This window comes from Homarus americanus, unplaced genomic scaffold, assembly GCF_018991925.1.
Source record: "Homarus americanus isolate GMGI-L3 unplaced genomic scaffold, GMGI_Hamer_2.0 scaffold18703, whole genome shotgun sequence".
Taxonomy (NCBI): domain Eukaryota; kingdom Metazoa; phylum Arthropoda; class Malacostraca; order Decapoda; family Nephropidae; genus Homarus; species Homarus americanus.
Window position 1 is genome coordinate 6,982,889 of NW_024749779.1, and position 16,803 is coordinate 6,999,691.

Genomic DNA, 16,803 nt, shown 5'->3' on the forward strand with positions numbered 1-16,803 from the left:
TATGTTTATTGAATACAATAAATAAGTCTGTGTTACAACAGATGGACAATGAAAAAGAACATTGACGATTGGTTTTGACTCGAATTATAGCAGCTATACAATATTTAGCTGAGCACAACTGTGCTTTTCGTGGAAGTAATTCCAGACTGTTTGAGCCTAACAACGGTAATTTTCTGGGATTAATTGAAATGATGGCCGACGCATCAAAAATGAAGAAATACATGATCACTATCTTGGACCTCGCATTCAAAATGAAATAATCTTAATATTGGCATTGAAGGTAAAGAACAAAATTCTAGAAAAAAGTGAAGACAGCAAAATACTTTGCAGTTATTCTTCGAAACACGAGGATCCATGCGAGGTGAGATGTTGATTATATGTAGAAATCCGTGTGCTTTATTGGGTTAATGAAATATATATGGATCCTCGTGTTTCGAAGCCGGATTTGGTAAAGCGTTACTCTGATCACCTCAGTGGCACGGGTAGTCCCCATTAGAGGTTCACGGCGCCATAAGCTCATTGAACAGGCTTTGTGTGAAATATAACAGAGTCTAGGACTGCTTTTAGTGTCCTGCTGGCCCAGAGGTAACGTTCCCTGGTCACAATCATAAGATCGTGGGTTCGAATCCTGGTGGGGTGAGGTGTTGATTATATGTAGAAGTCTGTGTGCTTTATTGGGCTAATGAAATATATATATATATATATATATATACATATATATATATATATATAACGTTTAGCCATCATTTTATGAGTGGCCACATACACATTCATATTTTTCAACTTTCTCGCTAAGCAACTCCACCTCTCTTGGGACAAGCTTGTGTTTACAAATGGCTGTTGGTGCCTTACAGTTTAACTTACCCACACTGTGTCTTCAGCCCACAGTATCAGTTGTGAAGATGGATGGATACCCTTCAACGACTATTGCTACTGGTACTCAGGCTCTGGCAACGCCTCCACGACCCTTACCTTCAATGACGCTCATGACAACTGCCGGAGCCGAGACGCCTCCCTGGCATCGATACACTCAGACCCAGAGAACCAGCTAGCCTTCTCCCTTCTCGACAAATGTAAGTCAAACTATAATAACACTAGGCAGGAAATAAAAAATAAAAAAATCCGTTACATGGCTCAGAGCATCTTCCTTTTGGCAATTTTGAGGTGCTGATTACAAATTTGGCATTAAAAATTCTCTGGGACGTACAGTTTATTTGTTATACAAAAAACATTTAATCTTACAAATTAAAAAAACTGAAAAAATACAATTTTTCCTGTTATTCCTGTTACTAAATAAAGAATGAAAACAATCAAAAGAAGACACAAAAAGTATTAAATTAGCCATTGTATGGGCATTTGATAGTCTATTTCATCCTTTTATGTGTTGTATTGTCCTCCAAATGTAAAACCAGCAATAGTCCCCCATCTTGGCAGGATCCCATCTATCCTGGTACCTTTCCTGCATACGTCTAATGTCCTGATGAAATCGCTCTCCCTGTTCATCACTAACCGCCCCCAGATTCTCAGGAAAAAAGTACAAGTGTGAGTGCTGGACATCCTGCATCCTAAGTTTTTTTTAGTTTTTAATAGTTCCTCTAAAATTTGGCAATAGTCTTCTTCCTTCTTGTTTCCAGGAAACCCCTTGACTACAGATGTGAAGGATTTCCATCCAGCTAGCTCATTTTCATTCAGTGTGTTTTCAAAGTCGTCATCACGAAGTAACTTTCTTATGAGGGTCAACAAAGATACCCTCTTTGACTTTAGCATCACTGAGCTGTGGGAATTTTCCACTCAGTTACACGAACCCATCACCTTGTTTGTCCATAGCCTTCACAAAATTCCTCATTAGTTCCAGCTTGATTTGTAAAGGAGGTCTACCAAGGGAGTATATTTAACGTTGCTTTTTCCTGGAAAAACTCTTCTCTCTTTGGCCAGTGTTTTTCTGTTGCTCTGCTGTCCCATAAACACAGAAAACAGCAATATTTCGTGAACCCTCCTTGAAGGCCGAGTAGAAGGGCTATAACCTTCAAATCGCAGCAGATCTGCCATCTGTACTCCTTGTGTTTAATAGCGGTCAGTATTTTCTCGATACTATCAAAAGTTTCCTTCAAACCTACAAAATGCGCTACTGGAACTGAGGGCTTCTGGTTTCCATTATGCAACAATACTGCTTTCAAACTAAACTTGGAGGAATCTATGAAAAGCCGTCATTCCTTTGGGTCAAGTTTTTCTCCCAACTCTCATATCAGTCCATCTACATCAGCACACACACACAGAATCCTGCATACTGTAGAATGAAGATAATGTAATATTTATTTTCCTAAAAACTGAAATTCTTGTCTGTTTCGCTAGCACGTTCCATTCCTGCAGTCTTGATGTTAAGAGTTCCGCCTGCTGTTTTGACAGACGGAGATCACGTACAAGATTGTTAAGTTCACCTTGTTCTATAAGATGTTGTTCTATGGAAGTCTGGTCAATGAAAGGAGGATCATGGGATGATTCTGGGATTTTTTCCACAATTTCCTCATCCGAAATTGAGAACTCTTCCAAATTAGCCGGTGGTATAGGTATAGGGAGGCCTTCGCGAGGAACGGGCCTTATTGTCGAAGGTACCTCTGGATATTCAATTTGGTGAATTTGGTGAATTAACACAGCCTCGGCGTTGTATTCTCTCCATTCTCCTGTTCAGAATTGCTAACCTTGTATTTAATATACCCCTACCAACACAAATACGTATCTTATATTCCTACACTACATATACACATATATCATAAAAATGTTACGTGACTGACATTTCTATTGCCCTATTTGAAATCAGCATCCCAAAATTAATAAAGTGCAGCCTATTTGATCCACGTTACCGAAAAAAATTCTGATCAACAATTCTCCTGCTACGTAAGTTTTTATATTTAATTGTTTTGTGAAAATATGAAAAACTTAAAATTTTGTGTTACTAAACGATTCATTTTAACATTTGAGAACTTTATATCCTTAATAACGACAATTTAATAATATAAGCCATACTCCTCCAGGGGTTAAACCAGTGTCGTAAAACGATGAATACTTACTGTAGATGTTCCATTTGTCAACTTAATGTTATTAGTCAGCTTAACGAAAGTAATTTCATCAAGTACTTAAAAATCATCACAAATCAATGAAATGGTACTAAGCTGTAATGATGTGGTCAGTGATGAAGGGCTCAGGACTATTTTTTTATGGTCTCGGTCTTAGATATCGTTGGTCTCGAATTTTTGACCGATATCTTTCGAGACCACTCCTTCCCCACAGGTCTGAAGAAAAATATTGTCGTATCATGTTGAAAAAAAAACTTTCCGATTTTAAATATTCAGATTGAAATCAATGGTCCACTCTCTGTACAGACGACCCCCAAGACGTGTTTCTGGGTCTGAGTGATGACGGCCACCAAGAGCAGTTATCGTGGCTCGATGGCTCCTCTCTCTCCTACACAAACTGGCACCAATTCAACAGCAATCGTAAGTGCCTTATGACGACTTCACAACATTGTAAACGAAAACTTACCTTGCTACTGTTACTTAGTATATTAATTCATTTACTTAAAACCAAAGTTAGGGTTTTATCTTCTTATTTATGAGTCTCATCAAGGCAAAGGTGAGAACAACTATCAAGAACACTTGATAATGTTATTTCCTTAAACCATTATTCATTTACAAATCCTATGTGTTGCTGTTTTTTTATGGAGACAAAATTGATAACGTAAATTTAACTTGTTACCCTTATTTTTATTTATTTCTGTCATACCCAGTCCACTCTATTTTTTCAATAAATTTACACGAAGTATTCGGATAAATTAACCTGTCATTCATTCATGCATTCATTCAGTTATCAGTTATACTAATACAAGATGTTATCTAGCAACTTTCTGTATCTCTATTTCAACCTATAGTCAGCGACCTATCACCTCTAAACCCAGATACTGTACTGTACCTCTTCCTTCCCTAATAGCCTTCCTGAAGGTTCCTGTGTGTGGAGTTTTGCGTCAACATCGCCAAGAGGCGAGTAGAGGAACCTGGAGTCTGCGTGATTGCTCTTCCTCCCTTCATTATATCTGCAAGAAACCACACCAAGCTACGCTCTCCTTTCAGAATTCCAGCGGTTGTAATGAAGTAATATTATTATTATTATTATTATTATTATTATTGTTCTTATCAATATTTTCATCATTATTATTTTGATTATTTTTGGTCATAGAACGTGGTAGTTGAGCTCCCAGTTTCACCCAGTTGTAAATAAGTACCTAAGTTTACAACTTGAGGAAGTGAAGTGTAGTACCAGCCATGCTACCTCCTTGTGTACCGAAGGCTTAGTATACAGTCATGCATAATGATTATGAGACCCACTCTTATTATTGTTGATATTATCATTACAGGGTGACGTTGTCCACCGAGAATCCTGTTACCACGTGCCTTCTTTGTTGGGGTCTTGGGCTCAGGCTAAAGACTTCTGTGTGGGCAATAATGGGGACCTTGCTGTTCTTAATGACAGGTAGGGAGGTGCTCATGGAAGGTAAGATATGATGTTTTTAAGATTTAAATAGCAGGTAGGTATATTTACAAAACTGCTGGGAATTAGGCAGGTATTTAATATAAACAAACAATTTTAGAAGGAATCTGAGGCATCACACGAGCTCCAAACTGGAATAAATACAACTGAAAATACCTTAATTGTCTCTTACACAAACATAAGATATAAAACCCATATAATATCATCGATATTTTCGTATAAATCAAATACCTGTAATGTGTTGTGGTCTTTTTCTTTAACAATATATTTCTTAGAATATATGTGTAGGTATGGTTAAAATTTCCTCGATTCCTTGCAATATCTGGCATCTACTTGTGATTAATTTATGAATTTGCTGTTTTCATTATAATATATGTGTAAATAACAGCGTTAACACAACGATAATAAGAAAATAACTGAGTAAATAGGCAATAAAATCTACCAAATTCATCTCCTGCATGATCCTCAAGTCTGATACTCTTATGAAACAAGGAACTGTGTCCGTAACTGTACAGTCGGAAACCATAATCTCTAGCCCACCTGGGTCGGTGCTGGATGTGAGTACAGTGTCCTTTCTGGACAGGGGCCCACTCTAACTATCACGAGGCAACACAGGCACGAACACACACAGTCATAGTACGGCTGTATAGATGACATTGTGAATAAATATTGTATATGGCATTTTATTCTCTGCATTATCTTCATTATATATGAACACGAAGAAAAATTACCATAGGTTGTAGTTACGAAAGTATGAATGGAAATAACACTTCCAAACCACCCAGTGAGTCCACACAACGTTTACAGCGCTTGTGTGTGTGTGCCAGACCACGATGCTTCCACCACACCCCATCATTCGCGTAACTATATGAAAAAACGTGTTTAATTTAACTGCATATTTCAAAAACCTTAAATTACATGTGGATCAGTCACTCCTCATTTGACACACTTATAGTGTAATACTTTGACCATCCCACCTGGGCGCATGGAGGCCCACAGTATTTCTCACGGGGCAACATACGCACGAACACACAAGTTATGATATGAACCCTTCCTGGCTTCACTATCATTATCATGTTATGTTCATCCTGCTCTGTATCTTGGTAACTAGTCATAGTATCAATACATGACAGTGTTAATAGTATAATATTGTAACTTTTTACCTACAGTTATTGTTGTAAATTATGGACAGGAAGGATACATAAATTGTAATATCAAGTGTATGGTTCGCTCAAAGCCACCCCAAGTCAGACAACGCGTCACACAAAATTGCACGATGCTCACAATGACGAACGAGAGAAACCTCTTTATGAAACATCTTACCTACTAAGGATGAAGCTTAATGTTACAGAACACACACACACACACACACAGTGCAACTTTGTGTGACGCGTTGTCTGACTTGGGGTAGCTTTGAGCGAACCATACACTTGATATTACAATTTATGTATCCTTCCTGTCCATGATTTACAACAATAACTGTAGGTAAAAACCTGTGAAACGGGCCCATTTTATGTAGGTACGAAAGCGCCTTCATTTCATCGCTCCTGAGGGAAGTGGGAGAGAGCGCGTGGGTCGGCCTGGCTGGCACCATAAACCCTGACCGCTCAGTGGTGTTTCGCTGGACGAACCTTGACCCCGTCGAATATACCAACTGGGGCGAATCACAACCAGGTGAGTCTTGTTTGAGTAGCCCGACTGTGGATGGTCTTGTTTATCAAAAGTTTGTATTTTCACAGTTTTGAAGATAGAAAGGTAAAATTTGGTAGGGAGTTGCGGGTGGACTTTAGGATAGTCATACAGTATATCCCTTGCTCATCCACCCGGGTGATGCCGGATAATTCACCTTGTTTAACTGTTGTTCGCCGTCTTCCCTAGACGAGATCAAGAGACGTTATCAATTAGTGAGGGAGGCACCAGTTAAGAGGGAATGTGCATTAATTAACAGTGGAGTGTGTTCATAACAAAAAGCTGGGCGCCGGTTGGGTTTAGAGATGGATGTGCTACTGGAGTAATGGTAGGGCCACATGGGTAAATTAGACTTACAGTACATCTTAGGTCCATGTTGTAGTAGTGGGGAAGCCAGGCAAGCTAAACACACCCAGTAAGACATTTTGAAAGAATGAAACACAACGAGCGAGGAAGAGTTGCGCTGCTCTTGATTCTGGCCACCCTGAAAAAAGGTCAGTACAAATATGACTTCCCAGAACCTAATTACTTAAGCTGCAAAACTTTGATGAGAACCTTAGAGTTAATAGATCTTCAATTTAGTTCAAATCATTAAATTTGCCTGAGCCTGAGAACATGTTGCTGGCAGCTAACAGGAAAATCTGGATTTATGAAGACATACACAAGGAAATGTTCTACTGTAAGAGGATTTTTGGATGTGTCACTCTGTATATTAATTGTCTACGCGTATTAAATTATTATTTTTCTTTAATCACACCTCCCCCCCCCACTAGCGGTGACGTGTGGGACCTGCGTAGCCGCGTCAGGAGACGACACCAGCGACAGGGACTTTGAGGAGGACATTTTAGGTCAGTTGCAGGACCATCAGCACCTGCTCCAGCCGCTCCCACGGACTGACTTCACCAGACTGGTGGACGGAAGCTACCTGACGGAACGCATTGTTCCTGCAGATGTGTCAGCCGTCATAAAAGGGTTTAAAAACAAATCACCTGGTCAAAGTCACATTAACAAGAAGATCCTGGCTCAACTCCCCGGCAACATGATAGAGAGGCTTGCTCATATATGCAACGCCTGCCTCGCCTCTGGATACTTCCCTAAGATGTTCAAAATCGCCGTTATTCGCCTCATACCAAAAGCAGGGAAGCCTCCAAACAAAGTCGAAAACTTTCGACCAATATCGCTGCTAGAGGTACCTGCCAAAATCTTCGAAAAAATAGTCAACAAGCGATTGCGGATGTATCTGGAGGACGAAGACGTGCATAATCCCCGCCAGTTCGGCTTCCGCCAGTACCGAGGCACATCCACCGCCATAGCTCAGGCCTACGAGCAGATCGCCAATGCCATGACTGGCCGCCTACAGTGCAATATAGTACTGAGGGACGTCAGCAAGGCGTTTGACAAAGTTTGGCACGCAGGACTGCAGTATAAGATCATACAACTGGGGCTACCCGAAAATCTGACTCGCCTGCTGTGCAACTTCATTACGGACCGCAGAGCCAAAATTAAGATGCAAGAACATTTTGGAGAAGAATTCTCACTATCGAGCGGCGTGCCTCAGGGCTCTTGTCTCTCACCAACCCTTTACACACTCTACACGGCTGACCTGCCACCCCCAATCGTCGGCAGCGAGTACGTCATGTATGCAGACGATGTAACACAGATCGTCACCTGCCCAGGAAGGTCCACGGCAAGGATGGCGCGACTCACTGCTCGGGCAATAGAGGAGATCTCGGAGTATGAAAATAAATGGAAAATAAAAACAAACAAAACGAAATTTGAGGTCATACCCATAGCCAAATTCAAGCCGGCCCCATTGATGATCGACGACGAAGAGATTGAGTACTCTAAACAAGGCAGGTTGCTCGGCCTCATCATTTCTCGGACGGGCATCATTCCCCACGTGAAGGACAGACTAAATAAAGCCAAAGTCGCCGCAGCCAAATTAAAACGTTTTAAATTGATGCCTGAGAAGATACAAGTTCACCTGTACAAGGCGCTGGTGAGGCCTGTGTTGGAGTACCCATCTATACCACTCGTCACACTCGGGAAGACTAGACTACAACAACTACAGAGCTTCCAAAACAAATGTTTGAGGTCAGCCAGTGGCCAAGCGCCACCCTACCAGGAGACAGTGGAAACCATCCACCTAAGAAATAAAACAGAGGCCCTCAACTTCAGGTTCCATCGCCTAGGGAAGAAGGTTTGGGACAAGCTCCTGGACGACCCTCACAGCCCAGACCACCTACGCGGGGAAGACATCAACGGAGGGAGACCCCACGCCTGGTGGCCCCGGAGTCTGCCCACACTACAACAACCCAACCCGCGATCCATCTATGTCCGCCACAGTGATCCACCTTAGATTAAAACTTAGATGATATAAATTCACATTTAACAAGTCAAAATCGAGTGAGTCCATAACGTAATACAGTATAAGATGTTAATAAACTTGTAATTGTAAAATCAATCTAGTCATTGTCTACTAAAATAACCATTGTGCAACCTCATTCTAAATCCTAGGTTAGCTTAGTTAGCCAACAAACTCTGTAATATGTAAAACAAGGGGTGTCGTCCCCCTCTGTTTAACTCATTAAACTTCTTTTCCAACCTTTCCCCCCACGACTATATGTTGTGACTTCTCCATCCCTCATGTCTGGCTGTGCCTTGAGCCCCAGCATGCCTTCCACCCTTTCCCCACCTTAACCTAAAAAAAAAAAAAAAAAACGACACCAGCTTAGGCTTATGGTCTGTCAGGTCCTGCGACGATTCCCTCCGTTTCATATGTATGTCCCTTAGTCTTTTCTCTCTTTGTTTCTGAGTCTGTATCTTCTTTATTTATTAAACTATTAAGCTTTCAATCACTTTAAATATCTTTCTCTCAATTTATATCCTATTTATTACATTAAACTTTCAATCACTATATTAAATAAACAATTCGACATAAAAGTTTTAAGAAATTATCGCCTCCATAATATTCCATTAATTTACGTAACTCCAATAATTACTATATTATTATATCTAACTTAGAATTCAAGTAATTATTATTACAAACAAGCTATACTGAACGTCAATATAAACCTAAAAAAACCGTATACATTCTATTATTATATATTCATAACAATGTGCTTCTTTCCTCTCTCGCCACTCATCATCTATATTATCTACCTTATATTCCCTTACAATCAAGTTTTAGTTTATACTCTTCTTGTTCTTCATCTCCTCGTACTGCTTATCAATCTTCTCCCCTATCCTTACCTCCATCTCTCCCTATTTTTTCAATTACCTATTCCCCCACTACCTTTCAGTTACCAAATTTAATTACCCCTATGCCCTAATAATTACCTGCCAGTTACACCTTCATGCCTATTTACAGGTGAGTACTCTCGGAATGACTACGATATCACCACTCCTTCAACACCACCCCCAACAGCACCTGTGTGGCCATGTGTTGGTGACTGGATGCTTATTAACGACCGCTGCTACAAGGTGACTCACAAACTTTATGACCAATGTTTTGATGTGTTTTATCAGGTGTGTATATTATGGCTATACTCAATCGGTGTGTGTGTCAACAATTATTCGTTCAACACAATTAACTTGGTTTTGGTTTTTCCACAAATGGACAAATTTAACAACTTTTGTTTACCTAACTTTTGTTTACCTACACTGTCACAGTCACAGATATCAAACCGATGCTCGAATAATAAAACGTTGTATCCTACCTGCATGAAAACATAAAAACATCAACTGAAGCATGTCTGTGGGCTCTGTAGTGAGTGGTGAAGCGTTGTCTGGTGAAGTACAGTACAGCATGAGTCTACAGTACATCATCCACATGTCCTGTACACATTCAAGTATCACACATTTAGAATACTATTGTTTAAAAACGTTTTTTATAACGAAATCATAAATAATATATAAGTGATTTAATTAATTAGTAAATGATTTTTAGAATATATCATTATGTATATACGTTTGTGTGTGTGCATGTGCGTGTGTATAACACCAATGGTATCGTGCAGCACCATTTTTCATTGTGACGAGAGTCTGTGCAATTCACTTCGATGGCCAGTTGGCATATGTATATAGGTCTGCCGTCCTTATGTAAGCGGTGTAAATAAAGACCTAAAATCTAACTAAAAACCCAATTCACCATTCAGTCAATCTAAGTTTTATAATAATAATACCACTCCTCACGATTTAGGTTTCCTTAAGTATCCCGTTGAAAATTCTAGGTTTTCCTTGAAACAACAACTTGGGCCAGAGGGGAAGCCTTGTGTTTATCATACAGTGGACATCTGACCAGCGTGGGCAGTAGAGGCGAGGAGGACAATATAAAGAGGTACGTCACTGTATAGGATTCAACTGATTTTCTCAAGGAATTATGAGGACTATCACTAGCTAATCTACACTTCAAAGTTGTAGAAGGTTACAGCTTCACAGTTAAGTGTTCATTTACTTGTAATGAATAATGAACAGTGAGAGATTAAATAAAAAAAAGAGTTTTCCCCAACATGAATAATTTTTTTTTTCAGAGTTCTCGAAATGACCCTTCTTGAGCAAACCCACCCGTTAATTTGGGTTGGTCTACATCTCGACGGAGAGTCAGGTAAGATGAAAAAATGAAAATGAGATAGAGAGAAAGAGAATGGGAGAGAGATTTTATAAATCTGTACACAAGACATAATTCAAATCTTCTGTACGAACTGATGATAATACGGTCAGCATGCACGGCTTTAACAACATGAAGACTGTTTTGATAGTTACGAGATTCTGATGACTTCAAAACCTTCATTTGAAACTTTTAACAAGTATCTCAAGATTTATCATTAGAAATATAATCAAAAAATTTGCACAGCGATCTGTCCATGTTACAGGACACGTATGGAGTGATGGCACGGCGGTGCAGTACGTACGTTGGGGAATAGAACAGCCTGATAGCCACCGGGGACAGCTGAGGTGTGGCACTGCCTACACCTCCACACTCATGTTGGCTGATGCAGACTGTTACACATTTCTCCCGTTCATATGTGAGGCCCCTCAAGGTAAGATCGTGTATGTAGTATAATTCTGTATGCTCTTAAGGCCTGTCTATTATAAATACCCAATTGGTTAACAAAAACAATGACTAAAAGGTAATATAAACCTAGCGTATACGTGATAAGAAACGCAAGGCTCACGTGAATGACTCATTGCGTTAAATCGTAACCATTTAATCATGTAAACCATTATTAACATCTCTCGCCATATACAGGAATGAAACACCCGACTTCTCCCCTCACAAAGTCTCCTGATGTACTGTGTGACGGGGACACCTCATGGCTGCTCTTCGGTGATCAGTGCTACAGGTTTTTCTCAGCTTCTTACGACAACCCCGAGACCTGGAGGTCATCGAGGCTCAGGTGTCGAGAGCAGGGAGGGGAGCTCGCGTCCATCCACACCAACGAGGAGAACTATTGGATTCTGTCTAAGGTAGTTGGGCGGGTATATAGGGCTGTGGAGGGCTGGCAATAAATGAAATTAAGTGAACAATAAGAGCGGATGTATATTGATAAATAAAAATATTAATTGCATAAGTGAATAGTTAGACCGATAGTTAAACGAGACTAATAGAAGATATATAATGTGGTCTTGCAGCTGAAAAAAGCATATATTTCTACAACAAAAATATGTATATTGACGAGTATTTTTTTTATGCCATGCTCTTGAAATTTAATTCTCGTCTGCAGTAATAATTCTCTATTACCAATAATTTTAAAATGCAGATTTTGGGGTTATCCGATGAGATGGTGTGGGTTGGTGGCCGGTCTGTTCTGGATTCCGGGTACCAGTGGCTCGACAACACCACCTTTGACTTCGACAATTGGGCAAGAGGAGAACCCAACAACATTTTGGGTACTGAGCAGAGAGAGAGAGCGGTTCTGAGAGTTTCAAGTTATACACATACTGAAACAAAAGGACCATTGTATTCATAATTCCAATCTTCAATTTATCCTTCTTTTATTAATTTATTAAGATCCCACTTTATACAAATTTATTTCAAAACATAAATACAGGTAAAAGTTCAAGAATATCATGTAAAATGTTACATATGGTAATACTTGTATCTTCTTTATTTCTCAGGTCAAGAGGACTGTATAGTATTGTATAGTCAGCAGGAGGGTCGCTGGGGGGACAGAAGCTGTGACACCCTGGCTGGCAGTATCTGTAAGCGTAGACACGGTACCAATCCATCGACTCCAGCCGTCACCACCGCCACCCCTCTCGGACACTGCCTACAAGGATGGCTACACTCTGGTCTCACGTCATACTTCATTTATTTGTAACAATACTGTGATCGAAACTATGGTATTTCCATGCTAACCTGGCCTGTAAGCCCCGCCCCTCGTCTATAGCTACAAATAGCTCATTGGTTCCCCTGAGCGTTTTACCTCCCACTAGACTGCGCGTATATAAGCGCATATTTATATATAGATCTTTTATTATAAATATTTGAAGTTTTCTAACATCCTCTCGGAAGTGCTAATAGCTTGAAATGATTTGCATTTTGATAATCCATATATTTAACATTATTGTGAACAATTTAGTTTGAATGTTCTATGAATTTTCTATTAGTATAGAAGAGTTGGCGTGGCTTACGGGCCAGGTTAGTGTGGAAAGGGTATAACTACTACACAGTCGATGCCATACTACGATTTCATTTTATAATGTTAATTCAGAAAAAAATAGAACAGTTACATGATACAGATGCTCTGGTTACAAGATCTCAGAATAATAGTAATACAGTATACGTGGTAACATAAAATATCAGGTCAAATCACCTTAAACAGTATATCATACAGAGTTGGAAACAGGTGGACGTATTATAATCATTTGATTTGATGAGTAATTGTTCCAGTTTCTTTATAAAAACTATGTTGGGTGCTGTCCTTGGCTTCACTGTTCTGGTGAAAAAAAATTTAGTGGCGAATTTCTTTTTAAACACAGCTGTGTGTTTTTGTTTATTGTGGTAACACTATGATATACATATATATATATATATATATATATATATATATATATATATATATATATATATATATATATATATATATATATATATATATATATATATATATATATATATATATATATATATACACACATATTGGCTGATAGTGACTTGCAATATCTGTCAAGACGGCAGTTGACACCAACTACCCTTGGCAACCATTCATTGTCAACTCTCCTTTTAGGTAGGACACCACATATATTAGGGATCCCTCCCTTCACCCTAATACGTTCTATAATTGTCTTGAACTTATCAAGGAGCTCCTCACTCCTACACCGGCCAATATCATTGTCCCCTGCACTGAGGCAGATTGGGTTTGTTCCCATCACCAGACAAGATATTGTCCATCCTGTCAACTATATCCCCCACCCCAACTCCTGGCAATCACTCTCTCATTTTATTTCTATTATTGGCCCCAAAAAAATCTGTCTAGGTACCGTACCTTGGTATCACCAACAATTAAGGTTTTCGTATCTTCCTTGTCAGCCTTGTTCCTGGCTATGTTACCGTCCAATTCGTCTAGCAAAGGACTAAGAATGTTAGTACACTTAGCTGTAGTTGTTTCCTTGTCTTTCTTCACCGACAGTTTGGTCTTTCCTCTCTTAACAACCTGTGAGCACATGTCCAGAGAGCATATGAGACATACTTTCTTAGATAAAGTTTACCAACCTCTCTCTTCTGTGTGTGAAAGTTGTGAAGCGGTGAGGCTGATGTTAAGGTCAGCAACGACCTTCTGAACCCTGCCCTGAAGGGGTTGTCTCCAAGGAATTACTTTCATTATTATGACGATGTAACAAGGTTTATAAGTGTTAGAATATAATAGTATAGTACTATGCATATTAATATGTCACTATTACTGGCGGATCATGGGTCAGTGGGTCACCTGGGAATGAATTAAACGTAGGTCATGGTGGGTCATGATGAATCTTGCGTCATATGGCTTACCCACTTGAGTCGGGAGCAGGTCAAAATGGATCAAGCCTGAAATGTCGTGGTTTAGAAACTTTTAATAGAATTTGTAAAAACTTGTTCGTGTTTTACCCGTTAACAGGTTATTTTTTGTTTAAAGATAAAACAATTACAGTCATGGTACGCCATATTAAGGTCATAATACGGTCAAATACATACATTAACAGCAATGTCGTTAAAACTTTAACATACAGCAATCAGCCTTAAACACAGGATTTTCGTAAATGGAACGGCTACAAATTCATTTTCTGAGTAAGACCAATGAAGTTCTAAAGTCTGTCATTTTCATTAACCTAATTTCCCCACCTTAATATCAGTGGAAAAATGTTATGTTAGCTAGTGTTATAAAAATCGCCAATTTCATCGCTAATCCCAAAGTAATATTTTTTCATAACCATATTTAGTAAAAAAAGATCGCTTAGTCAGGCAGCCCTGCAGGGTGAGGCCAAACATCAAGTGATGACGCCGACTAAAGGCTTTATATGTCATGTGAGATAATGTTCTCTTAAAAGGTGAAGTTGCTACGAACTCATCCTTGTATTGAGGGTTAGTTATCTCTTTTATCCGAGAGATGTTGCACTCAGAGCATTTAGTATTTTCTCTCATTTGCTTTTTAGTGCTTGGTGCTCTTTTAGTTTGCGATGTGAAACAATTTATGATGACCAGAATATAAGAATTTACCTAAAACCTTAATAGATTATCATCCTCGTCTTTAGGTTCCAAGTGCCTCAAATTCTCCAAAGAAAAGAAGACCTTCGATGGAGCGGTGGAGGCGTGTACGTCTCCCTCTAAGTTAGCAAGTATTCACTCACCCCAGGAGCAAGGTTTGTTTTGTTTCTCTCTTATTGTAATCCCCATAAATATAATAATAAAAAAATGGAGTTCACCATCACCCCCATCATCGTCAATTTACGGATATTTTTCCACGTTTGCCTGGGTTAGCCATGGTTACCTGATGGTACAGCGAAACTCGTGTAACTCACAACAATAATTGAAGGGTTGAGCCTCGGCCCTGACACATATGAGAATGGTGTTGTCCAGTGCAACCGTATACCAAACATGCAAGTGAAGGACACAAATACCTTAAGGTACATGGATTATGACGGCAACTCTCATAAGAGGCCCCGAGTGTGACAAGCTACCAAGCGCCAGAAATCACAATCGAGGAAAACGTTCTTAAAGTTTCGAAAAATTCAAATTGACGTAACTCTTGAACCAATGAAGATAATGAGTTCATTCGAGTGGCAGTGTATAGAGCTCTTAAAGCTTGTCTCGCAGATACTAAAGCCATATTAATTGAAACGATTGTTTATTGCAAAAAATATATTTCCCATAGTTTCAGCCTGCTCGAGGATCTTACTCGGGTCCGCTAACTTGCGAGGCGAGCATGCTGACCATTACACCACAGGTTGCCTCACCCGTACAAGCTGGAACACGACACGCCACGTGCCACCAGCCTTCACTCCCACCCTCGTCGTCCTATTTTCTCTCTGTATTGTTTATGTTTTACTAAATGGCCCTCACTCCCTCGTTTCTGCCAGATGGAAAATAAAATAAGGTTAAGTTTTATTACATAGCATTCCTATGATATTTTTGTAGAAACATGGACTCCCATTAGCTAAGAAACAGGAAAATAATGAGTCGCTATGAGCGAGAGAGGCTACGATTGGGGGTCTCGGGCGCTTGTGATAAATGGCAGAGAAGAGTGAAAAATGGCAGTGAAGAAATAAGAAAAGCATTGAACATCTACTTCTTATCAGTTTTCACAGAAGAAATTTGGGATGAAATTCCAGAGGTGGAACTGATATTTAAGGAAAAGGAAGAAGAGAAATTAAAGAATATCACTATCAGAAAAGTGGATGTTCTTAAGAAGATAAATAAACTAAAGAAAACAAAATCCCCAGGGCCGGATGAAATTTTCCCTCGAATCTTGAAAGAGTGTAGGGAACAGATTAGCGGACCCCTCGTAAACTTATTTACAAAATCATTAGACACCGGAGTTGTGCCAGACTTGTGGAAACAGGCAAATGTAGTACCCATATTCAAAAAGGGAGACAGAGCATCAGCGTCAAATTACCGGCCGATCAGTTTGACGTCAGTAGTGGGGAAATTTCTTGAATCAATTATAGCAGATAGCATCCGATCGTATCTAGAGAAAAGCAAATTAATCTACGACTCTCAACATGGGTTTACAAAGGAAAAATCTTGTCTAACAAATCTGCTGACGTTTTTTAGGAAAGTCTTCGAGGTAGTAGATAATAACGAAAATTACGATGTTATTTACTTAGACTTTAGCAAAGCATTTGACAAAGTACCGCATCAGAGGCTTCTGAGAAAAATTAAGGCTCATGGTATCGAGGGGAAAGTTTTAAATTGGATAAAATCATGGCTCACCGATAGAACGCAGAGGGTCAGCGTAGATGGTGTTAAATCTGAGTGGGGCCGCATAACCAGTGGAGTTCCCCAGGGGTCAGTACTAGGCCCACTCTTGTTCATAATCTACATAAACGATCTAGATACTGGGATCAGCAGTGACATAAGCAAGTTCGCGGATG

The 16,803-nt window shown here is 39.6% G+C and overlaps 1 protein-coding gene across 1 annotated transcript in view; it reads left to right on the forward strand.

Annotated features, from left to right (window-relative positions):
• Positions 1-16,803, forward strand: part of LOC121853842 (macrophage mannose receptor 1-like) — a 58,129-nt gene that overhangs the window by 29,685 nt on the left and 11,641 nt on the right. Inside the window, exons 24-38 of the mRNA XM_042348216.1 lie at positions 882-1,073; positions 3,381-3,494; positions 3,985-4,145; positions 4,409-4,524; positions 6,062-6,216; positions 7,005-7,040; positions 8,952-9,011; positions 9,602-9,714; positions 10,464-10,570; positions 10,764-10,837; positions 11,106-11,273; positions 11,483-11,700; positions 11,994-12,123; positions 12,352-12,525; positions 14,965-15,072. Of these exons, the coding sequence (XP_042204150.1) occupies positions 882-1,073; positions 3,381-3,494; positions 3,985-4,145; positions 4,409-4,524; positions 6,062-6,216; positions 7,005-7,040; positions 8,952-9,011; positions 9,602-9,714; positions 10,464-10,570; positions 10,764-10,837; positions 11,106-11,273; positions 11,483-11,700; positions 11,994-12,123; positions 12,352-12,525; positions 14,965-15,072 (1,926 nt within the window). The remainder of the gene's footprint in view (positions 1-881; positions 1,074-3,380; positions 3,495-3,984; positions 4,146-4,408; positions 4,525-6,061; positions 6,217-7,004; positions 7,041-8,951; positions 9,012-9,601; positions 9,715-10,463; positions 10,571-10,763; positions 10,838-11,105; positions 11,274-11,482; positions 11,701-11,993; positions 12,124-12,351; positions 12,526-14,964; positions 15,073-16,803) is intronic.